At 40.2% G+C, this 24973-nt stretch overlaps 3 protein-coding genes across 10 annotated transcripts in view; 2 read left to right on the top strand and 1 right to left on the bottom strand.

The window, feature by feature from the left end:
* The window catches only part of WAC (WW domain containing adaptor with coiled-coil), an 81653-nt gene extending 77273 nt beyond the window's left edge, over positions 1 to 4380 (bottom strand). The window contains exons 1-3 of one of the 8 annotated variants that reach the window (XR_005532207.1): positions 3706 to 3985; positions 3276 to 3312; positions 1498 to 1711 (exon numbers count right to left, since the gene is read on the bottom strand). Coding sequence is in view for 7 of the 8 variants with exons in the window: in XM_039254759.1 (XP_039110690.1) it covers positions 1498 to 1711; positions 3276 to 3312; positions 3706 to 3746 (292 nt within the window). In the remaining variant the exon portion in view is untranslated. Of the gene's footprint in view, positions 1 to 1497; positions 1712 to 3275; positions 3313 to 3524; positions 3543 to 3705; positions 4088 to 4298 lie in introns of those variants that run through there. The other 7 variants (XM_039254758.1, XM_039254755.1, XM_039254759.1 and 4 more) reach the window with 7 other exon arrangements.
* On the top strand, positions 3749 to 6202 carry LOC120247047 (translation initiation factor IF-2-like). The gene is made up of 3 exons (XM_039254761.1): positions 3749 to 3759; positions 3878 to 4888; positions 5171 to 6202. The coding sequence occupies exons 1-2, from the start codon at positions 3749 to 3751 to the stop codon at positions 4884 to 4886; spliced, it is 1020 nt and encodes a 339-aa protein (XP_039110692.1). The 3' UTR covers positions 4887 to 4888; positions 5171 to 6202.
* Positions 6203 to 22997: 16795 nt separating this feature from the next.
* On the top strand, positions 22998 to 23315 carry LOC120247050 (cytochrome c-like). Its single transcript, XM_039254764.1, has one exon. The coding sequence runs from the start codon at positions 22998 to 23000 to the stop codon at positions 23313 to 23315; it is 318 nt and encodes a 105-aa protein (XP_039110695.1).
* The last annotated feature ends 1658 nt before the right edge of the window (positions 23316 to 24973 follow it).

Raw genomic sequence — 24973 nt, 5'->3', positions numbered from 1 at the left:
AGATCACAATCACTGAAAGAGAACCCAAGATATTTATCCATAAGGAGATGAAGTACCAAACCTATTTTGTCACAATCACCAAAATTTGAAAAATAAAGTACAGTACAATGCAAACAGTTCCTGCCTTCTAAGAGCTAACGTTTAAAATGAAATCCACTACAGAAAAGTGATTGAGAATAGTATCATCTCGCACCATACATTAACACTACACAAAATTAAAAACATCAATAGTTTCAAGTAATTTTGCCAAAGAACTTCTAACACTTAATAATCAAACCCACCTGCTATTATTGGTTACTCATGAACAAAAATATAGCGTATCTGCCTAAGTAGCAAAAAACTATGGCTATGTTCAACAGGGGGACTACATTCACCTCCCATCCAATAACCATCTAAGTTCTTTCATGTCAATGCAATCTTCTGACCATTACTAATTTCCTCAACCCAGGTAACTGTGTACAGAGGAGACCCAGGTTTCTGAATATCTGATCACACTGAATAAAGCAGTTCTCCATCCTAAGAGGCAAAAAAGAGGACCAGAAGATGCTGGATATTTTTTAAAAGTAAAGTACTGAGAAGCTAGTTGACAGAGGCAGAAAGCCACATGGCACTCCACTGAGTTTCCTTAGAAGCTTCTAAAAGCACCATCACTGTTGAATATTTGTATCTCAAACAAATTACCCTAAGGAAATTAGAAATTTTACAGTGTGGGAGGAAAAACACAGATGTTTTAATCACCTTAGTGAAATTGGTTTGTCCCTCAATACATGCTTTAGACATGAAATCTCATTTTTTGATAAATTCTGAAAAGTTAATTGTATTTATTTACTTTTTCTTAGCCTCCTACCACAAAGAGCCTGAGATGAGGTAAGGTAAAAACTGAAGGGTAACAGCACTATACAAAAGAAATGGGGCATACTTTTAAAAAGCTGAATATCTATAGGAACACAGTATAGAAATTATGTTAGTAAGACCCTGGAGAACACCAAAAATAACATTTTAAATGCTTACAACAAAAACCCAAAAGAATTTTATAATCACAAGCGATTTTTTAAACCTGTAAACAATCTCAAAAACCCTACTAAACTTTTAAACTCGTAATTTATCAGTAGGAAACACATTTGAACCCCTTATAAAAATAAATTGAAGCAGCAGTTAAGAATTTTAAACTGAGCCAAATAAACTGAAATCTTTACTTGAAAAGGTGAAAATTCTTTTCTTGGAAAAATGTTCTGCATTTCATCATTAACAGAGCATGTGAAAGGTTATATTCATAAAGGCATTCCCTTATTATATGCCATTGGTATCCATTTTAAGATGCTCAGATCAGCACCTTACTTCTACAGCTGACTTTTTTAGGGATTAACTGATGGAAATAAAATATTTTGATGACATAACCATATGGTCATATCCGCAAGCTGGAAATACCACGGCCACCTTGTTTTACACAGAGCTATTGTTAAATACATGTGGAAGTTTCATTAAAAATCTACTCACCACCATCCCTCTCTCTAACTCTGTGAATATGCACATTTTTGGCCTTACTGTGACCTGTGCTGTCACTATATTTGTTTTCAGGACTATCAGATCTCCGCAACATTTTATTTGGTGGTGAAGGATCTGCGGCGTCTCGCATTTTTTCATGTCTGTGATCACCACTACTGGGGTGACTCTTCGATGAATACTTAAGTGCCTGTAAAACATCACCCCCCCAAAAAAAAAGAGAGAAAGAATTGAAACTTTAAACTTAAATAATAAACAAAACCAATTTTATAAAATCTGGTGTATTAACTTCAGTATAATAAACTTTTATCAATAAAATTCAAATTTCTATTTTCAATTCTGCCTCTAAGTTATTCAAACAAGACCTAAATGCCCCAGAGTTATTATAAGGCTCCTCATACAAACCATGTTTAAAAAAGAAAACAAAATACCCTTCACTAAATATACTGTAAATATAAGAAATCAAACACTCAGGTACATTAATTCCATAGTAAGTTTTTCTGCAAATTACGAAGTTTCACCCAAAGTAGAAACTAATGTACTAGTTTCATCTTGTGTAATAGTGTAATCTTGGTTCTAAAACTGATGTGCATAAATAAGCAGAAGCATGTTTCTGCAAACCTACAAAAAAAAAAGAAAGCATCAGGTTCTCCAACTTTCTGAATCAAATCAAACATTTCAGACCTAACTTACCTACTCTTGCAGGTGTGGAAAATAATTTTAAAGTATAAAAATATTGGTCAATACTTCCTATTTCCTAACATAACTTAATGGAACTCCCTCACAATAATGGTTCAGTTTTATTCTAACACACATGTAAGACAACCATAACAAACCAGTCTTTCACAATGTGTAATTAAAATGTTTCAGAGGAGCAGATTCAACAGAGTTTAATCTCTTGACTATCCGAAGGTAATGAACAAACGATTTTCCACTTCAAGAGACTTAGGGCTTTTAACTTGAGCTTTAACAACTCCTGCTAGCAAGTAACAGAACTATCAGCTTAGAAACCCCTTTAAGCGACTAAACGTGCAGAGTAGAAAAGTATTTACTTATATTTACTTCTGTGTCATCTGACAGTTACCAGCCGTTTGAGATTTTTCCCCATCAAAACAGGGCCCAGTTCTACCATAATTTTTAAAAACTTGATATTCAGAAACCGCAGTTAACAAAAAGGAACCTACATACATAGAACCGTCTATATTAGAATGAATTATCCAAGTAGCCAAAGACTTCGATTCTTACAAAGAGGAAAGCACGATCTTTCACCAGTAAGGCAATTCCCTGTGCCAAAACCATTCAAACAGGGAAGAGATAGTTCAGGACACACATACGAAGTGCAAATCAATTAGCCATTTCTTCCTAGACCTTCCTAATTTAAATATTATTAGAGTAACTTTTAGTTCCCAAATACAATAGATAAACATTGCTCAGAAGTCACCTATCCCCTCATCCCATCGATTCCTTCACACTGAAATAATCGAGTCAGGTCCTTCCTGGCTAGGAATATTTTTCCCACAAAAAGGAAAAAAAAAAAAAGAAAAAAAACCAACCCTGAACTTCCTTCAGTCACCTGTCAAAATAAGTCCCTAAACGTTGTTGGAGAGCGCTAATAGAACCAAACACGAATTTTACGGGGACCCGCGGTGCTAGTTTCAGATTTGTTGCACCGAAGGGCCTGTAGCGACTTCTGAAGCCTGCGCTCGAGTAGCAGTTCCTCCCTTCCCCCTCCGTCCCCCCACCCACCCCTCCACCCCGGTCTCGGCTGGTACCTGGTAAGGCTGCGAGTCCCCCCTCCGGTCGTGACAGCTGAAAAACAGGAAGAGAGACGGCGATATGAGACACCTCGGGCGGGGAGGAAGAAAACGGGTGCCCCCCCAGCGCCCCTCCCCGCGGGAGACCTACCAAACGTACCGGCAATGAGCCTCCCCCCCCCATCCCCCCCGCATACACACACGGCTGAAAGGCGGTAACGAGGGCGAAACGCGGCGAACCCGGCCCTCCGCTGCCTCCACACTCACTCAGTCCTCGCCTGCTCGCGCGGCTGCTCCTCCTCCCCAGCCCGATCCGGATCAGGGTTAACAACAAAAATGGCGGCTCGGCCAGCACCAGATAAGGAGGAACAGCCCCCCCCCCCCCTACGCCGCCGCCGCCGCCCCCCGCCCGCGCTGCGGCCCGGCCCGAAACGAAAAGACAATTTACCCATCACTGAGTCTCTGCTGTTTCCTCGCATACATTACCATCAATGCCCGGCCTGTGAGTGTGTGTCGGGGGAGGGGGAGAGCGGCCGCGAGAGGCGGGCGGGCGGGCGCGCAGGCGGCGGGCGGGCGGCAGCACCGGCACCAGGGCCCGGCGCGCCCTCGGCGACTCTCAGCACCTCCCCGTTACTGGCGCCGGCGTTCCCGGGCCATCTCCCTCCGCCGACACCACGCTCACTCTCAGCCCGGGCAGCGGCGCCAACTACACGGCGGCAGCGGCGAACCGGGGGGAGGGGGCAAGAAGACACGTCCGGCTCAGCCCCGCAGAGAGCTACTGCCTTCTCCGCCTTCTCCTCCTCCTGCTCCGCCGCCTCCTCCCCTCCTCCCCCCGTCGCCGCCGCTGCCTGGCCCTTCTCCTCCGCCTCCTGCCGCCGCCGCCGCCGCTGGTGCCGCCGCTGCCGCTCCACCAACTACATCCGGGCAACTCGGACGCCGCGGCCTTCGGAAAACCTCGGCAGTTTCCGCCGCGCCCCTCCTCTCCCACCCTCTGCCTTCCTCCCCGCCCCGCGCGGCTCCGGAACGCCGCCTTCGGCAAACCTCGGCCCGCCCCGGCCTTCCTCTTCCTCTGAGGCCTGGCTCGCCTCCTCGCTACCCGTCAGGTCTTTCCGGTTGCCGCTTCTTGTCCTCAAGCGCAAGTCTGGCCGCTGCCGTTCCAGTTTAGGGATAGTCCCGCTCGGGGGCCCTCTCGAGGCTGGTCCCGGGGGCCCCGGGATGCGCGGGGAGGGAGCCGCCTTCGGGAGGAGGACGCTGGGGCGTGAGAGAAGCCATCGCGGACTAAATAAAGGAGGCTGCGGCTGCTGCGCGTGCGCCCAGAGGCGCGGGGGTGGGCGGGTGCCCTTGGGTGAGCTCTCCGGCCGCCGGCCCCCGCCCCTTCGGGCTCCGGCGAGGTGGTCGGAACCCCCCACCCCCCACTCCCCGGTTGGGCGGCGGGCGGATGGTTACCAAGGAGCTTCCTCGGTTGGCAGCGAACGCAGCCGCCCTCAGGGAGGTGGGGAGCGTGCCGCTGCTCCCTGTGGCCCGCTCCCGGTAGCCGGAACCCGGTCACCCGCCCCAGACCGGACGCCGAGCGCGCGGCCGGCCTTCGGTGGGCAGGGGCTGCTCGGAGCTCTCGCGTCGACGCGTTAGAAGTAAGTGTCACCCCCAGAGGCGTGCAGGAAAGCGATCTTGCCGAGCGAGGAAAGACGCAGGCGTTACGGGGTGTCGTGCAGAATGCGCCCGAGCGGCTGTAAGGCGAAGGTCCCCGGTTTGCGGAGGGAGCGCGGCTCGGGGCAGTGAATTAAAACCGAAACTGATTGGAGCGGAATGGGTTACTGGCGAAAACGTTGAACCGCCTCATCCTTGCTGAATGTTTTCCGTCCCCGGCTGTGTCCTCCCCACCCTCTCCTTCATTTCCCATTTTTCTTTTCTAGTTCCTCTTCCTCCTTGAAGTCCTTTGGTGAAAGAAAACTCTTCCGCACGTTCTGCACGTGAATGAAGGTGTAGGTTGTGCTGAATGAAGCTACAACGCGTTGAATTTTCTGTACCGCTGCCGGCACAATACCAACTTTGGCGCATTGGGAGGGGAAAAGTCAAATGCACCCCCACCCCATTAAGCTTGGGGTGGTTAGTGGTTGATATTCAGGTGGGGTTTCCTCCCCTCTCGAAATTCCTTATAAGGCAGCATTAATTTAATAAATAGATTGTAATAACATAATTATATACTTATTTGCGTAAAAGAAAAAGGTAAAACAGGAAACCAGAGAAACAAGACCCCCACCGGAAACCAGTATCCAAAAGTAGCTGACTTGGTTTCCAACAATTACCCTCATTGCTGGGCGTAATAGAGGGAATGATGCGGGGAAAAGGCCCTGAAATCACAACTGATTGGGGAAAAAAAAAATGCTTATCTACCCTGTTTGTCAAATCCACCTGCCAAGTGTTGAGATTATTGCTTTTTGTGACGGCCAGTAAAAGCTGAATGCCCCTGTGAGCTATTGGTAACAACAAAAAAAAAAACCCTGCTAGTGACTGAAATGAGTGAAAAAATTAAAAACCTAGAGTCTTACGTGCAACTTCTAACACTTTTGTAACAAATACACTGAAGACAGATTAGCAGAGTACGCACAAATGTAAAAATCTTAGGCAGAATCTTTTTGAAAACTGGAAGCAAAAATTGTTCATTTCTTGATGATAATCGTGTGCTGTAACTTTGACATATACCATTTGATCAAAAGCAGCGAACTGGGGGACACTGTACAAGGCAATGTACAATATTCATTATTCATAGATTCCATATTTGCAAATTTGCCTACTCACTAAAATTTGTAACCACCAAATCTGTGCATAGCATTCACAGACATGCACAGTGGCAAAAAATTTAACATTCCCAGCTGAGTGTAACAAGACAGCCCTGCCTTATTATTTCAGCTCTCATATTGTAAATAAATGTACTTTTCATAATATATATGCTTTTGTGGTTTTTGCACTTTTCATGCTTTTTATTGGTTTTTCTGTCTTAAATGCCCCTCCAAGCATAGTGCTAAATTGCTGTTGAGTACCCCTAAGCAAAAAATGTGATGTGCCTTGGGAGAAAACACCGTCCTCAATAAACTTTCAGGCTTATTATTTGTGCTCTTGACCATGATGAGTTCAGTGTTAAGGAATCAACAATATAAGATTTTTAAATAAAAACTGATGAAAATGTTGTGACCAGAGTCCCTCCAGAACCTAACCCTCTTTTCCCCTAGGAACAGATCAGTGTTCACAGTGACTTCATAGAACTACCCCCTACAATAAAAGTCAGTTATTTACTTAAAGGTACATCTAAATGTTATACCCATTTTTTTAAAAAAACTCATTGCCTATTTTTAGATTCCATTATCCGTTGTTATAAATCCTTTGTGAATACCTTCAATCCTTTCCTTCTCTCCTCCATTTTATCTTTCTAATCCACAATCCTGGTTAATTCACTGTATGTTTGCAGCAGAGCAGTTGAACTTGGCTGGAGAAAAACAACCATACCAATTCTGGATTGAGCTCCTTGTGTTCCCTCCACCCCCCCTTAAACTAATTTCTGTAATACATTTACCCCTGCTCTCTTAAACAGCTGTTTGACCTCTTAATCCCACTCCTCCTGAGTAAGTCCTTGCTTCAAATCTCTCCAGGGAAATAGAAAAAAAAAAAAAAATCAGAAATCAGTAACAGCTGGCTGCTACTCACCATTGCATCTACCAACCTTCCTATATCTGAATACACTGCTATACTGCTGCTACTATGGATAGACTGTCAAAATTCCTAAGATCAAACTTGCCACATTTGCCTTGAATTCTATTTCTCTCTTGGAATTGTCTACTTTCCAATTTTTTCCCTCTCAACTAGATCACTTGTGTCAACTTAAAAACATGTTTTAATAGCTACCATCATTTAAAAAAAAACGGGCCTCCTGGGTGGTTCACACTATTTCACTTTTTTAAGTCTCTGCTTAAATCTCACCTTAACAGAAAGGTCTTTCCTCTGAGAACTCTGTTTATGCCCCCCCATCCTGCTATTTTTACTATTTGCCATATAATATATATTTTCTTTATTGGTTGTCTCCCACTATAATGCTATCTCTGTGGCATCAGAAAAATATGATTGTTGGATGAAAGGATATTTACCTACAGAATTACAAAGAAAATAGCAAGGGACACCTGCATGGCTCGGTTGAGCATCTGACTCTTATGGGCTCAGGTCATGATCTCACGATCATGAAATCAAGCCCCCATATTGGGTCTCCCTGCTGACAGCATGGAGCCTGCTTGGGAATCTCCCTTTCTGCCCCTCCCTGCTCGTGCTCACTCTTTCTCAAAATAAACATTTCAAAATATGTATAGTAATTCTTAAGAGGAAAAGACGTGGTTCTGATATCCAGTACTGCTGTCACAAACAAAATAGAGAAAAGCTGGCTTATTCCTAATACAGATAAAATATTGTATTAGATAATGTTTTTAAATTTACATAAATTTACATATGTATAGCAAATGTTAGACTATTTACATTCTTGAGAAATTGGAAGTTTGTACATGCACAAAAGACCCATATTTCAACCAACAGATTAACACATCTCAACCAACAGAGAGGAAAAACTACTAGCCCATAGGCTGTAGGTGACCATGATTTTAATGTGATCCTATTCATGGAGAAGAGTCAAAAAGTGAAGTCCTCAAACCTCTAGTTGTAAAAGTGACTTAAAAAGTTTTTGCTAAAATGTCTTTTTTTTTAATTTTTTTAATGTTTTATTTATTTCTGAGAGAGAGAGAGACAGCATGAGCAGGGGAGGGTCAGAGAGAGAAGGAGACACAGACCAAATCAGGCTCCAGGCTCTGAGCTGGCATTCAGCACAGAGCCCGACGTGGGGCTCAAACCCACAAACCGTGAGATCATGACCTAAGCGAAAGTCGGACGCTTAACCGACTAAGCCACCCAGGCTCCCCTAAAATGTCTTTTTTAGTTTTGTTTTTTTTGAAGGGGGGGTAGGTGTTTATAAGAGAGAGAGAGAGAGAGAGCAGGGAGAGGGAAAGAATCTTAAGCAGGCTCTATTCAGAGCACAGAGCCTGACACAGGGCTCAATCTCACAACTGTGAGACCATGACCTGAGCCAAAATCAACAGTCAGATGCTCAACCAACTGAGCCACCCAGGTGCCCCAGTTTTGCTAGAATTTCTAAAGGATCACAAAATAAGAATGTATTCCTTGAAATTTTTACCTACTTTTTTCTCTGTCCTTGCCTTCCTCCCATGTAGCATAGTATAGTGGTTAAAAGAATGGCTTTTGGGATCAGAATGACATAATGTAGAGCTCTGGCTACATTACTGACTGACTAGCAGTGTGATGTCAGGAAATTACTAAAATTGCAGTGATTCTGCTTCCTTTTCTCTAAATTGGCTTGATAGGATATAGCACTGTTTGTCAGAAGTAAATGAAATGACAAATATTTAAGAAACACGTGGCACATACATGCCCTACTGCTGGTGGTTATTCATTCACTCAAAAAAAAAATTATTGACCTGTGTATCATGTCTTGGGAACACACTATTAAACAAATTAACTTGGTTTGTTCTCTTACAGAGTTTATATTTTAATTTTTTTAATGTTTTATTTTATTTTATTTTTTTTTAATTTATTCCTGAGAGAGAGAGAGAGGCAGCGTGAGCAGGGGAGGGTCAGAGAGAGAGAGGGAGATAACAGAATCTGAAGCAGGCTCCAGGCTCTGAGCTAGCTGTCAGCACAGAACCGGACGCGGGGCTCGAACCCACGAATGTGACATCATGACCTTAGCCGAGGCCAGAGACTTAACCAACTGAGCCACCCAGGCACCCCCAGAGTTTATATTTTAACTGCAGTATGTAACTGAAAGGAAACCATTTGAGTTCTCAGAGTTGTGATGTAAGGCTTTCTTTCAACTATGTGGAAAAATAGGAAAGCTGCAACCAAAATTACTCTTTAGAAAAGGGGAGTAAAGGGGCACCAGGGTGGCTTAGACCGTTAAACGTCCGACTTTCGCTTTGTTCATGATCTCGTGGTTCGTGGGTTCGAGACCCGCGTCGGGCTCTGTGCTGACTGCCAGCTCAGAGCCTGGAGCCTATTTCCGAGTCTGTATCTCCCTCTCTCTCTGACCCTCCCCTGCTCACGCTGTCTCTGTCTCTCCTAGAAATAAAAAAAATATTAAAAAAAGAAAAGAAGGAAAAGGGGAGTAAAAATCTCTAGGACAGCACCGTATTAGTAAATGATACATCTTTTTAAGCAGAGATAATAGTGTAAATAGTTAACAGATCCAGAGGTCCTTATTTACTCATGTAGAGGCAGTAGACATAAGGTCTGAATTTACAAACTGGCCACTTTTAAAGTCCTTCGTGATAGATGGCAAAGTGCAGCCACAACTGAGAACTGCACCCTACACCCTTTGTCTCTGTCTGGCAAAACTACAGCCTGAATTACACCAAACCTTCACTTTCTCAGTGGACACTGAGAAAGTCTGTTGGAAAATACAGTAGTCTAATTCCACTAAAATCTCATGATCATCAAAATCAAATCAACCCTAAGTACATCTAGGCAATCTTATATTTATATCTCCTCAACTTTTTCACCACGTGAACAAGGTTTTCAAACTTCCACTCTCCTCAAATCTGCCCCCCCCCTTTACTACCTCCCCTTCACATCACCACTTTCCTCCCAAACTGAAGCCATCAAATAGAAATTTCATCCTTCCAATTTGCACATTTCCCTACACTCATCCCCTCTATTTAGTCAACAATGTACTGAGTACCCACTGTGTGCTGGGGATACATCAATGGGCCATACAGAGAAAAATCTTCACTTCCCCTTCACCAGCCTACATATTAGTGGGGAAAGACATGAATAAAATAAATAAGTGGTATGGTAATTTAGCAAGTAGTAAGTATGGAGAAGAATGGAAGGTTATAAGCCGGACTTGATTAAGAAGTAATCAATAGAGTAGTCATGAGTAGCTGAAATTTGAGCAAAAACTTGAAGGTGGTGAGAGAGCAAGCTGATGGCGGTTTGGAGAGGAGTATTCCCGGCAAGAGGAACAGCAAGAGCAAATGTCTAGAGGCAGGTGTCTGATGTGTAAGAACAATAAAGAAACGGGGGGGGGGGGGGGGGGGGAGTAGAATGTGACTACTTCTTTCTCCTTCTCTGACAGCTCCTCTCACTCCTTTTTGCAGAGGGGAAAATTTTTAGTAAATGAGGTCGAATAGGTTAAAGAAGGAGGATTAAGGAGCAGATCATGAAGGATTGAATAGGCCTTTGTAAGAAGGTTGCCTTTTATTCTGAGTGAGCTGGGAAGCCATTGGAGAGTTAAAAGCAGAAAAGTAATGTTAGCTACTGTGTTAAGAATAGTCTATATGGCAAGGAAGGAGGCAGAGAAACTAGCTAGGATGCTACTGCATTGTCCTAATGTCCCTGTGCTGACAGCTCAGAGCCTGGAGCCTGCTTCAGATTCTGTGTCTCCCTCTCTGCGTCTCCCCAGCTTGTGCTCTCTCTCAATAATAAACAAATAAACTTTAAAAATGTATTATGAAAAAAGAATTACCCTCTTCAAAATACCAACATCACGTTGAAAAATAGTTTTGGGCGCCTGGTTGGCTCAGTTGGTAGAGCATGCAACTCTTGATCTTGGTGTTACAAGTTCAAGGCTCACATTGGGCACAGAGATGGAAGGATGGAAGGAAGGAAGAAATGGAAGGACTATTCTTGAAAAATAGTCCTAAGGTCACAAATGACTTCTATGTACCAGTTCTCACTGAACATTTTCCAATCTTTTTCCTAATTGATCTTAGAATAATAATGTGGCATTAATACCTACTCTTTGCATTACATTTCTCCCTTGGCTTCTATAACACATCACATTCTTTGGTTTTTTTCCTACTTCTCTGACAGCCCCTCTCATTCCTTTTTGCAAATTCATCCTCTTCTACTCCACTACCAAATGTCGAAGTTCTCCACGAATCAGTCCCCTGTGGGTGATGTCAACAAAAACGGCCGTTATCGAATTCCAAGGACCTGTGACTCCACATAAACAGCAAATGGTTTGGCAATAATTGTCAGAATCAAGTTTAGGTGAACTGGAAATTAGTAAAAGGTTACAGTACCCAGCTGAATAGTTAATCAAGAACAAGGTGGTAGAATCCCGTTAGGAGGGCTTTGTGTTATTTACACTAACTCTCGCCCCATTTCTTCATCCCCAGTTCAATGGCAGTTTTGAAGAAAACAGCCTGCATTTCCAGTGTAGGTTCCTGGTGACAAAGGTAGCAAAATGGACTTTGTTATTAAATAACTGTAATAGTTTATTTTATTTATTTATTTTTTAAAGTTTATTTATTATTGAGAGACAGAGCATGAGCATGGGAAGGGCAGAGAGAGAGGGAGACACAGAATCTGAAGCAGGCTCTGGGCTCTGAGCTGTCAGCACAGAGCCCGACGTGGGGCTCAAACCCACAAACTGTGAGACTATGACCCGAGTTGAAGTTGGACGCTTAACCGACTGAGCCACCCAGGTGCCCCATGTAGTAGTTTATTTTGACCTGTCTGGTAGCTCCCTGAAGGACTGGTGCAAGGACTTGCTCTTATTTTGCCTAACTTGAAACTCTCCTGAGGCAGAAGTGACTACCTAGGGGACATTTGTCAAAAACATTTAAAGGCAAGTTTATTAGTAGCTGCTAGTTGGGGATAGGAATAACAGTTGGGGTAAATAATAAATACAACAGAAGGCCTGGGAGAAAAGGCTGAAAAGTGAGATACTTTGGAGAACAAAATCTTTGAAAAGCTCCTACATATTCCTGGGAATCTAAAAGACTACCTGGGGCAAATGCTCAGAAAAAAACCTGCAAAGTTCCTAAAGTCTCACCTCTAGCTAATATTCAGGATCTGCTCAGATAAAAAGTGAAAGCTAAGGTGGATTTATAAATTGCCCATTTGGATGTTAAAGACATGCCCCCAACACATGCAAAGAGCCCTCTGACAAAGCCTGGAAGTTGTTTTCATTTTTTTATTCTAGGCAATTAAGGAAATCTCTGTTGAATCACTAGCTGATCACTAAGCCAACAGAACAGAGATTTCAGTGGTCACAAATAAGGAATACAGACTTGACAAAGTTAGTTCAGAAAAGTCATTAAACAAACAAAAGCAATCACAGTAAGCAGCAAAACATTCCAGGGAGGGAGAAGAATCTGAATTCCAGACTTGCTACACTGTAATAATCAAAATGTCCAGTTTCAACACGAAATAACCAGGCAGTCAAAAAAAAAAAAAAAAAAGTGTGTCCAATATACAGAAAAAAAAGTTAATAGAACCAATCTCCAAGGAAGCACAGACATTGGACTTACTAGACAAAGACTTTCCACCAACTTTTTTTTTTTAATGTTTTATTTATTTCTAGAAGAGAGAGAGAGAGAGAGACAGCGTGAGCAGGGGAGGGTCAGAGAGAGAGGGAGTCACAGACTCTGAAACAGGCTCCAGGCTCTGAGCTGGCAGTCAGCACAGAGCCCAACGTGGGGCTCGAACCCAAGAACTGTGAGATCATGACCCAAGCGAAAGTCGGACGCTTAACCGACTAAGCCACCCAGGCGCCCCTCCACCAACTTTTTAAATATGCTGGAATAGTTAAAGGAAACCATGAACAAAGAACTAAAGAAATTAGGACAGCAATGTCTCACCAAATAGAGAATATTGATAAAGAAGTTAGAAAGGAACCAAATAGAAATTCTGGAGTTGAAAAGTACAACTGAAACTAAAAATTCACTAGAAGGATTCAAGAATATGTGTGAGCTGTCAGTAAAAGAACCCAGAAGACTGCAAGATAGGTCAACTAAGACTACCTAATGTGAGGAGCAGAAAGGAAAGAGAATGAAGAAAAATGAATAGAGCCCAGAAGACCTGTGGCACAACCTCAAGCAAACCAGTATATGCATAGTGGGCATCTCAGAAGGAGAGGAGAGAGAGAAAAGGAAGAAATAATTGCCAAAAACTTCACAGATTTAAAGAAAGACATGAATTTAAATATCCAAGAAGCTCAATGAATTCCAAGTAGGATAAACTCAAAGAGACCCACACCAAGACACATTGTAATCAAACTGTCAAAATTCAGTGACAAAGAGAGGATCCTGAAAACAACAAGAGAGAAGCAAGCTCTCAGGTACAAGGGATCCTCAATAAGATTAACAATTGATTTCTCAGGGCACCTGGATGGCTCAGTCGGTTAAGTGTCCGACTTCAGCTTAGGTCATGATCTCACAGTTTGTGGGTTCAAGCCCAGCATCAGGCTCTGTGCTAACAGCTAGCTCAGAGCCTTGAGCCTGCTTCAGATTCTGTGTCTCCCTCTGTCTCTGACCCTCCCCTGCTCACGCTGTCTCTCTTTCTCTCAGAAATAAATAAAACATTAAAATTTTTTAAAAAAATAACAATTGATTTCTCAACAGAAACTATGGAAGCCAGGGAGCAGTGGAATGACATATTCAAAGTGCTGAAAGAAAAAAAAAAACTGTCAAGAATTCTATATCTAGGGGCGCCTGGGTGGCTTAGTCGGTTAAGCGTCCAACTTTCGCTTAGGTCATGATGTCGCGGTTCATGGGTTCGAGCCCCGCGTCGGGCTCTGTGCTGACTGCCAGCTCAGAGCCTGGAGCCTATTTCGGAGTCTGTGTCTCCCTCTCTCTCTGACCCTCCGCTGCTCACTCTGTCTCTCTCTCTCTCCTAGAAATAAATAAAAATATTAAAAAAAAAAAAGAATTGTATATCTAGCAAAACTATTCTTCAAAAATGAAGGAGAAGTTAAGACAGTCTCAGATAAGCAAATACTGAGAGAATTTGTCATTAGTAGTCCTTCCCCACAAAAAATAACTAAAGGGAATTTTTCAACCTGAAATGAAAGCAACTAGGTAGTAACTTGAATCCACGATGAGGAAACACTGTTAAAGGTGACTATGTAGGTAATATAAAAGAGTTAATGTATTTTTGGTTAGTAGCTTTTTTTCTGTATGACTTAAAATACAACTACAAAAACAGTAATTATAAATCTATGTCATTGGCCACACAGTGTCTAAAGATGTAATTGGTGATAACAGAAGATGAAGCCTAAGAGCAAAGATTTTTTTATACCCTTGAAGCTAAGTTGATTTTTATTTAAACAATATTGGTATTAGTTGCTAATTATAGTCCCCAGGGCAACTATTAAGACACTAACTAAAAATTATGTAGTAAAATAAATCACATTAAATGTAAATGCATTAATTTCCATATAACAGGCAGAGAAATTGGCAGAATGGATGTTTTTAATGTTCTAATTATATCCACTCTACAAGGGACTCACTCTAGAACCAAAGAACCAAATGAGCTAAAAGGATGGAAAGTGATATTCCAAGATACCACAGACACATGTGAAACAGTCTCCAGTGTAGAATATAGGTTGGTCCATAAAACAAGTCTCAATAAATTTAAAAGGATTGATATCATATCAGTTATCTTCTTTTACCACAATGGTATGAAACTACAAGAGAAATTTAAAATAAGAGGAATGAAAAAGAAAGTAGAACACACTAAAACATGGAATGCAGCAAAAACAGAGCTCAGAAGGAAATTTATAGTTGTAATACATAAATTTAAAAAGATCTAGAATCAGTAACCTGACCTTCCACCTTAAGGAATTAGAGAAAGAAAAATAAATGAAATCCAAAGCAAGCAGAAGGAAAGAAATAATAAATAATAGAACAGACATAAATGAAATAGACAATAGAAAACAGAAGAATCAATAAAACCAAAAGTTGATTCTTTAAAAAGATCAATAAAATTAACAAACTTTTAAATAGAATGAACAAGAAAAAAGATTCAAATTACTACAATCAGAAATAACATGGGACCTTAGTACCACTATTGCTACTACTACTACTACTGCTACTACTACTACCACACATCTTATAGAAACAAATGGAATTGTTTAACAATTATATGCCAACAAGTTACATGATCTAAATGGAACAACTGCCTAGAAACAAACTACCAAAACTGACTCAATTAGAATAGGGGTGCCTGGGTGGCTCAGTTGGTTGAGCGTCCGGCTTCAGCTCAGGTCATAATCTCATGGTTCATGGGTTCAAGCCCCGCATCAGGCTCTGTGCTGACAACTAGCTCAGAGTCTGGAGCCTGTCTTTGGATTCTGTGTCTCCCTCTTTCTCTGACCCTCCCCTGCTCACACTGTCTCTCTCTCTCTCTCTCAAAAATAAATAAAGCATTAAAAAATTGTTAGAAATAGAATAGACTTATAACAGTACAAGTAAAGAGGCTGAATCCGTAATCAAAAAAACTTTCAAGAGAAGCTGAGAACCATATGGCTTCATTAGTGGCTTTATGAGACCCTTAAAAAGCATCACCTTCTCAAAGTCTTCTTTGAAGACTCAAAGTCATGCAAAAAAAAAAAAAGTAGATGAATAGGAAACACTAACTCATCTCTGAGGTCAACATCACCCTAATAGTAAGCCCAGACAAAGAAACTACAAGAAAATAAAACTACAGACCAATGTCTCTAATGAATACAGAAACAAAGATCTCAACAAAGGTGAATTCAGCAGCATAGTAAAAGGATTATATTCCAAGGCTAACTGGAATCCACAAAACATATTTTTTTAATTTTTAAAAAAATGTTCTAATATTTATTTTTGAGAGAGAAAAAGAGAAAGAGCATGAGTGGGAGAGGTGCAGACAGAGAGGGAGACACAGAATTTGAAGCATGCTCCAGGGTCCGAGCTGTCATCACAGAGCCTGAGGCGGGCTCAAACTCACCAGCAGTGATTATGATCTGAGCTGAGCACAAGTACAAAATGAAAAATAGATAAATTAGACTTTATCCAAATTTAAAACTTCTATGCAACAAATGATGTTATCAAGAAAAGGAGCCCACTGAATGTGAGAAAATATTTGCAAGTCATATATCTGTTAATGGTTTCTAATCTAAAGTACATAATAACTCTTCTAAGTCATCCATAAAAAGACAACCCAATTTAACAATGGGCAAGGATTTGACTATATTCCTCTAAGGAAGATATTCTAATGGCCAAGAAGTATATGAAAAGATGCTCAACATTATAAGCCATTAAGAAAATACAAATCAATACCACAATAAAATACCACTTCACACCCACCTGGTTGGCTATAATTTGAAAACAAGTATTAGCAATGATGTGGAGAAATTAGAACCCTCATAAATTGTTGGTGGGAATGTAGAATCATGCAGCCACTATGGAAAACACTTTCTTCGCTCCTCAAAATTTAAACATTAAATTACTATATGACCCAGCAATACTACTCCTAAATATACACTCAAGAGAACTGAGAATAAGTTTTCAAAACTTGTACATGAATGTGTTTAGCCAAATAATAACCAAAAAGTAGAAACAACCCCAATGTCCATCAACAGATGAGTGGATACACACATTGTGGTATATCGATATGATGGAATATTATTCACCATAAATAGGAATGAAGTACCGATACATGGATCAACCTTGAAAAACATGCTAAGTCAAAGAAGCCAGGCACAAAGCCACATATGGTATGATTCCATTTAAATATCAGGAACAGGCAAATCTATTGATATAAAAAACAGTATTAGTATTTGCAAGGGGCTAGCAAGAGTTTGGATTGGGGAGTTACTGCCTAGTGGCAGTAATGGTAACTTTGTTGAGTGATGTTCAAATTTAGTGATGATGGCTGCAAATGTGCTGGAAGTCACTGAATTCTGCACTAAAATGGTTAAAATGGTGAACTTTATGTCATATTAATTTACCTTGAAAAAAACAATCAAGGGTGCCTGGGTGGTTGTAGGTTAAGTAACTGACTCTTGATTTGGGCTCCAGTCATGATCTCATGGTTATGAGATTGAGCCCTACACTGAGTGTGGAGCCTACTTGGGATTCTCTGTCTCCCTCTTTCTCTGCCCTTCCTACACTCCCACTTACTCTCTCTCATGCAAATAAACATTAAAATAATTTTTATGAATCAGTCTTTCTCCTCACTGTTCCCCCCACCCCACCCCAGGCAATCTTATCTACTCCCATGGTTTCTGTGTATAGCTACCATCAATATACACATGACTCACTAATTTGTATCTCCAGCCCAGATCTTTTTTTTCTGCATTCCAGGCCTGACTATCCAATTGCTTACTTACTTAACACCTCCACATGTATTGTTTCCAGTATATGCTTTGAAACATACAAAACTGAGCTTATTACTTGCCTTTCAAACTGGATCATCTTTGAATGTTTCAGTAAAGACTAAAAATAGCTCACACTCACTGAAGGCTCACTATGTGTTAGGGCTGAAAGAAGTGTTTTATATCCATTAATTCATTTAATCCTCACAAGAATCTCATCTATTATTACCTGCTTTCTGCAGTGAGGAAACTGAGAAGCAAAATAACGTGTTGATATCATACACCTTATAAGTAAGGCTAACTTTGAACAAAGGTATCCTGAATCTCTGTTCTTAATGATAATGCTAGACTATCATTCACCTTTTTATAGAAATCTAGAAGACATCCTTGTTGCTTCCATCCTTTATATGCTATATTCAATTCATTGATAGGTCTTGATGATTTGATTTCTTTAATTTCTGTCACTCTATCCATTTCCTTTCGTCTTTACTACCACCAGCCTTATCTAAACCATCATTCTTCCTTCTATACAATGTCATACTAGCGGATCTCTCCATATCCATTGAGAAAAAAACTAATGAAAAATAATTATGAATATAATTTTGTATCTTACAAGTAGGAAATTCATATTGTCTTATGTCTATGGAGGATTTCCAACTATTAATCAAATTTGGCTATATAGAAAACCTTAGTGAACTTCAAAAGGTAGAAATCTTAAAATCTACTCTTAAGATCTCAATACAATAAAACCTCAAGTCAACAAATTTACCTTTATTTCTTGATAATTTATCTTTGTCAGTCTCTCCAATTCCAGTGCCTCCATTCTGGGTGATCTTAATATGCATATCAATGATATTTCTAATGCTTTGATTCTCATCTTGACTAGCTCTCCTTTTGATAGTATATAAGCCCCTCCCTTGGTCATTCCCTACTTATTACCAGTAACTACAAACTCACCAATATCTGAATTTCATGCATCTCCCTCTATGACCGCCTTCTTCTTTCTTTCCAGCTCACCCAGTGATACTGCTTCCCAACAGTTCTTCCAAGTCACTGGGAATTCCAATACATTGATCCTATCACTGTTTCACTGCCTCTCACCTTTTTTCCCCCTCTTTAAATTTCATGATCTATTATTGATCACTCCCTTGGACATTTCCTTAATATTCTCTCTTGGTTCATCGTACTCACCTGGCAAAACTGTAACTCTAATCAGTGTTTGTTTATTCCACTCTTGCTCCCAGCAAGCCGACCGTGACTAGAAAAAAAATCAAAGTGTAAAGAGGTCTCACTTTAAATTTATGAACACAATCCTCAAGTGATCTCAAAATGCTGGCAGGCAATCAAATTAGTTGGCTCTAAGTTTATCCATGCTCTCCTTTTCATAGACAACTATTTTGTACAGTTCTCTTCAGATATTCGGTACTTTCTGCCCTCAATCTTACCCTCAGTGATAACTTTTCCTATTTCCTGGAGAAAATTGAAACAATCAGAAGAGTTTCTGCTACTATACGTGTCTACGTACCAGCAGCTGAACTCATGTACTCTGCTTTTCAGCCTATTACTATACAAAAGCTATGCATGTTCTCCATGCTCTTATCTAAAATTAGCCTTTCTGCCTGTACTAGATCAGGGATTGGCAAACTACAGCCTGAGGGCCAAATCTTACTATTTGTTTCCACATAGTCCATGAGCCAAGAATGATTTCTACATTTTTATATATGGCTTGGGGTAGGAGGAGAATATACAACAGAGAATGTGTGGCCCTCAAGGCCTAAAATAGTCACTATCTGGCCCTTTAAGGTTGTTAGATCCTGTCCGCTCAGCTGCTCAATGATAATTGATTCAACATTTCTCCCTCCTCTCTCCTCTGTTAACAAATTTTTGCCTCCATATTAGATTATCTCCACTATCATTCAAGCATTATGTTATTTCTTCTATTTCAAAAAAAAAGTACAAAATTCTTGACCCCACCTCCCTTGACAGTTATGTCCCATTTCTTTGCTCTCTTTCATAACATGTCTTCTTGAAATAATAGTCTATACTTGTCTATACTATTCCCCCTTTCAATTCTCACCTTTACTTTTTTCAATCAAGCTTTCACCCAATCACCAAAACCACTCTTGCTAAGGTCACTAATACCCTCTATATCCCAATGGTTGATCTTCAATCCTAATCTTATTTGACCTAACAGAAATATTTGACACAGTAGATCATTCCTTCCTTCTTGATAGATTTTCTTCACTTGATTTCCAGAATTCCAGATTCTGTTTTCTCCCTATAGTACTGGTATATCCTTCATTGGTATGATGCTTCTTTCTGATCTCTTGACATTGGAGTGTCCCAGGGTTTGGTCTTTTATAAATCTCAGTGATCATTTCTAGTTTCATAGCTTTCAAAACCATTTGCTGATAACTCCTGAATGTATATCTTACCTTCACTTTTCTCCTGATATCCAATTTCCTATATCTAACTGTCTACTCAGTTTCTCCATTTAGATGTCAAGCGAACATCTGAAACTAATTTCCTGATCTTCAACCCTAAACCTGTTCAGTTATTATTCTCATTTCACTGTTGTTAACTCCATCCTTCATGTTGCTGTGACTAAGAACTTTAGAGTCATCCTTGATTTCCCTCTTTTGCACCACACTTTCATTTTATCAAGAAATTCTGTGAAATGGAACCAGAGTCTGATCATTTCTCAATTTCTCCACTGCCCCCGCTCTGGTTCAAACTGCTATCATCCCTCCTTTGGATTACTGCTCAGTTGCCTGTTACTTGATCTCCCTGGTTCTACTTTTGCTTCCTATAGTATATCCTGAACATAAGAGCCCGTGATGCTTTTAAAACATAAATTATATTGTGTCACTCGTCTGCTCAGGATTCCTCAATTGCTCCCCATTTCACTCAAAATGAAATCTAAAGTCATAACAATGGCTTACAAAAACCATATATGAATTGGCCCCTTTTGCATGTTTGACCTCATTTCCAGTTCTCTACCCTTGCTTGCTCCCATGGCTTTTTCAGATACTCTAGACACGCTACTACTTGAGGGCTTTTGTGCAGGCTTTTAACTGTGTATTCTTCTGCAACATATCCACTTGGCTAACTCCTTCACCTTCTTTAAGCTCTTACTCAAATTTCACCTTCTCCCTGAGGTTTAATTTGATTAGCATATTTAAAATTGTAGCCCCTCCACCTGTATCCATGATTCCTGTGTCTCTGTTCTGTTTTTCTATATTTGTGTGTGCGTGTGTGTATGCGTTTTGGGTTGGTTGGTTTTTTCATTTGTTTGTTTGTTTGTTTGTTTTTACCTCTAACATTGATCACTTTCTGTCATGCTGTATAACTTACTTATTATGTTTCTTGTGTATTGCTTATCTCCTGCCCACTAATGTAAGCTCCATAAGGTGGAAATCTTTGTCTCTTTTGCTCACTGATATATCCCAAGCATGTGACTCTGATGATGCTCAATAAATATTTGATGAACGAGTGAACAAATGAGACAAAAAGACTAATTTTTAAAGCACCCAACTGCATAATGCTTGGGTCACATCAGAATTCAAAGTGGAGATTACAAATTGTATGCAAATTGAAAATCCAGAAAACCAGAACATTTCATACAAAAATAAATAGGATATGAATAAGACCTAAACCCAGAGGAAAAAAGTATCGACTTAAGGGAATATAATGCCAAACATAATAATTCTTACTGTGGTAAGAGATCTAACTTACAATCCTCTCTCTACCATTTCCTTTTGCATCTATCTCAGCAAGGCAACTGGACTTTCTCTCCCAGCGGTACTTCTTCACTACATCAGTGAATCTCAAGTGTAGTCATTGGACTAACACCATGAGCATCACCTGGAAACTTGTTGCAATGCAAATTGTTTTAATAATCCCTTCAAGTGATTCTGATGCACATGATTTGAGATTCTACACATTAAAATCAAGAATTTTACAGGGTGCCTGGGTGGCTCAGTGGGTTACGCGTCCAACTTTGGCTCAGGTCATGATCTCACAGTTCATGGGTTCGAGCCCCGTGTCGGGCTCTGTGTGAACTGCCAGCTCAGAGCCTGGAGCCTGCTTCAGACTCTGTATCTCCCTCTCTCTCTGACTCTCCCCTGCTCGTGCTGTCTCTCTCTCTCAGAAATAAATATAACATTAAAAAAAACAAAATCAAGGATTTTACTTCTACCTTTTTTCTTTCCAAGACCCGGGGAGAAGAAATAGAATCCACTTTGACTCAAACACTTTATCTTGCTTGAGGAGACAAATTTAATGAATCAGACAAGTTTAGCAGACAAACAGTTTACCCATCTTAGCCAGTAAAAAATCATCTTTAATTCTTGATGCATTTTGTTCATCCTCAAAACTTTGAATACTCTAACTTCTAGTTTTCAAGATGAGGCAAAACAAAAACATGGTGCATACGAAAATTCACAAGAAAAACTACCTTACAGTTTTTATCCTGATTGGGGGTGATAATCACAAACAGATCTCTACAGAGTAGCTCATCGGATACCCAAGAATATTGTTTTTTAAAAAGTAGCAAGACCTATGTTGAGAACATCTTAAGAATTTGCTGAAGAACATAAAACAATTGGACTAAATTTAAAACTATTTAAAATCCTGGGTGGCATAGCTTAATTTCTCTCTCTTTTTTAATTAAGCTACAGTCCAACATGGGGCTTGAAGTCACAACCCCCAAGATCAAGAGTTTCATGCTCCATTGTGTGAGCCAGCCAGGCACCCAGGATAACTTAATGTTATAAAGGAGGGCAGTGCTTCCAAATTAACATATAAATGTAATATAATTTCAATCACAATCACAATTTGGGGAAGTAAGGGTTGTATTTGACAAGTTCGTTCTAATATTCATGAAAAATTCAAAATTATGGGAAAGAATAATGAAGGGGAGCTCGTCACATCATACATTAAAATTTAAAGCTAAAGTAATTTAAAATGTATGTTATGGATATTGGAAGAGACTAATATCATATGGAACAAAATAGAGAATCCAAAATTGATCCATATGGTTCTAACAAATCAGTGTATTAAAAAGAAAACATTCTAGGGGCGCCTGGGTGGCTTAGTCGGTTAAGCGTCTGACTTTCGCTTAGGTCATGATCTTGCGGTTCGAGCCCCGCGTCGGGCTCTGTGCTGACTGCCAGCTCAGAGCCTGGAGCCTGTTTCAGAGTCTGTGATTCCCTCTCTCTCTCTGACCCTCCCCTGCTCACGCTGTCTCTCTCTCTCTCTCTCTCTCCTAGAAATAAATAAAAAAACATTAAAAAAAAAAGAAAACATTCTAAATCAGCAGCAAATTAATAGACTATTTAAGAAATGATGTTGAAACAACTGGCTACTTGTTCTGAACAAAAAATTTGATTCCCTCTTCACATAATACTCCAAAATAAATTCTTAGTGTATTACATCTCCAAATATTGAAAATTAAAGTATAAACTACTCAAATAAAATGTAGAATAGTTTTGGAGAGAGCTGGACGTCCGGCTTGTGAGCGGGCTCCTTCGCTTCGGGCGTGACCAAAGAGGGATTTAAAAATGGGCGATGTTGAGAAAGGCAAGGAGATTTTTGTTCAGAAGTGTGCCCAGTGCCATACCGCGGAAAAGGGAGGCAAACACAAGACGGGGCCAAATCTCCATGGTTTATTTGGGCGAAAGACGGGTCAAGCCCTTGGATTTTCTTACACGGATGCCAACAAGAACAAAGGCGTCACCTGGGGAGAGGAGACACTGACGGAGTATTTGGAGAATCCCAAGAAGTACCTCCCAGGAACAAAAATGATCTTTGCTGGCGTTAAGAAGGCAGAGGAAAGAGCAGACTTGATAGCTTATCTCAAAAAAGCTTCTAACGAGTAATAGTTGGCTGTTGCATTATTTATTACAAACCAAAAATGTCTCACGACATTTTTATGTGTACCATATTTAAATTGATCTCATACTCCAGAATTCAGATCATGAATGGCTGATAGAATATTTTGGACAGTTCTGATTTAAACGAGATTGGCTTGTGGTTAAATGAATATGATTGGCTTTTTGAACTTTGATAGTAATTCTGGTTCAGCAAGTGCTGTCACTGTTTTCCCCTTCAAAAAATATGATTGGAATTGATTAGATGTTAAGCTTTTCAGAGATGGTAAATGCCATCTCTAAACTTATAGGAGATTGGTTTTATATTTCGATTTATATAACTGGTTATATTAGTATATTTAAATACTGAGGAAATCCCTTCACTATATCAGAACAGCAAGATTCAGCTGTGTTTCAAGTTGTGTTTGTTAGCCTGTTAAAGGCAAGGGCTGAAGATAAGCTGGCAACGTCCACTTTATCTTTTTAGTCTTAACTATGCCAATTTAATTAAAATTCCCTGCATTTAAATGTTGCCTTTTGCTTAATGAAAGGCATTTTAGTGTGGTTTATGTATAAAATTAAATAAAGAATGTTAACACTTCTCACAAAAAAAAAAGTAGAATAGTTTTGATCTAGGCATAACAAGATATGAAAACCAGAAGCCATGAAGTAAAAGACTGATAGATTTGACAGGCAAATTTAAGAATTCTTCCCGATGAAAATGCACCACAAATAAAGTTACGAAATAACTTTTGTAACTTACAAAATAACTTTTGTTATTGATTTGGAGAAAATAATTGCAATAAATTTAAGAATTGAGAAAATATGTATAGTGTACAAAGAGATCATAAAAGAGTAAAAAGACATTCTACAAAAAGGGAGATAAAGTATACTGATGAATGAGTCTAAAAAAGAAATATGAATGGCTGATAAACATACCAAAAATGTCCAGCTTCACCTCTCTCCCTCTGTCTCTCTCTCTCTGCCCCTTGCTCACTTATGCCCTCTCTCTCTCTCTCAAAAAAAAAAAAAGAAGAAGAAGAAAGAAAGAAAAAAAAAACCATTTCTGATGGTACTATGCCACCATCAGACTATTTCCACTCCCTGGGCACAAACCTGGGCACAAGTACAGAATGTCCACTGAATGGCACCTTCTACTCAATAAATAGTCCCACCCAAAATCCTGGCAGGTGTAATTGGGCCCGCTGTTAGGGAGAAGGCACGCTTATCTAGGGCCACCATCAAGGGATATCCTGAATGACAAAGGAGTAACTGATATTTATAATTTGCTGTAGCTGGAAGGATACTTGATTCTGGTTTTCCATTTACAATATTGATTTTAAAGTTTTCTTTTAAGATAAATTCAATTCTTAAAACTGAGTTGACTTAGGGCAGAGAAGGACAAATACCATATGTTTGCACGTATAGGAGGATTAGGAGGAACTTGATGGAGTAACAAGGGGGAGAAGAAGGGGGGAAATGGTGGGGGAAAGGGAGAGAGGCAAACCATGAGAGACTCTTGAATGCTGACAAAAACTGAGGACTGATGGATGTGGGGGGGAGGGGGGATGGGCATGGAGGAGGGCACTTGTGGGGATGAACACTGAGTGTTATGTGGAAACTAATTTGACAATAAACTATTAGAAAAAAAATTAAAAAAAACAAAC

This window comes from Hyaena hyaena, unplaced genomic scaffold (assembly GCF_003009895.1).
Source record: "Hyaena hyaena isolate Hyena2069 unplaced genomic scaffold, ASM300989v1 scaffold_498, whole genome shotgun sequence".
NCBI classification, from domain to species: Eukaryota; Metazoa; Chordata; class Mammalia; order Carnivora; family Hyaenidae; genus Hyaena; species Hyaena hyaena.
The sequence above is the reverse complement of the archived record's forward strand: the minus strand, read 5'-3'. Positions and strand labels throughout refer to the sequence as shown.

Bases quoted from the DNA above. Each gene is read 5' to 3' on its own strand.
- LOC120247050 (XM_039254764.1), top strand. From the start codon at position 22,998: ATGGGCGATGTTGAGAAAGGCAAGGAGATTTTTGTTCAGAAGTGTGCC.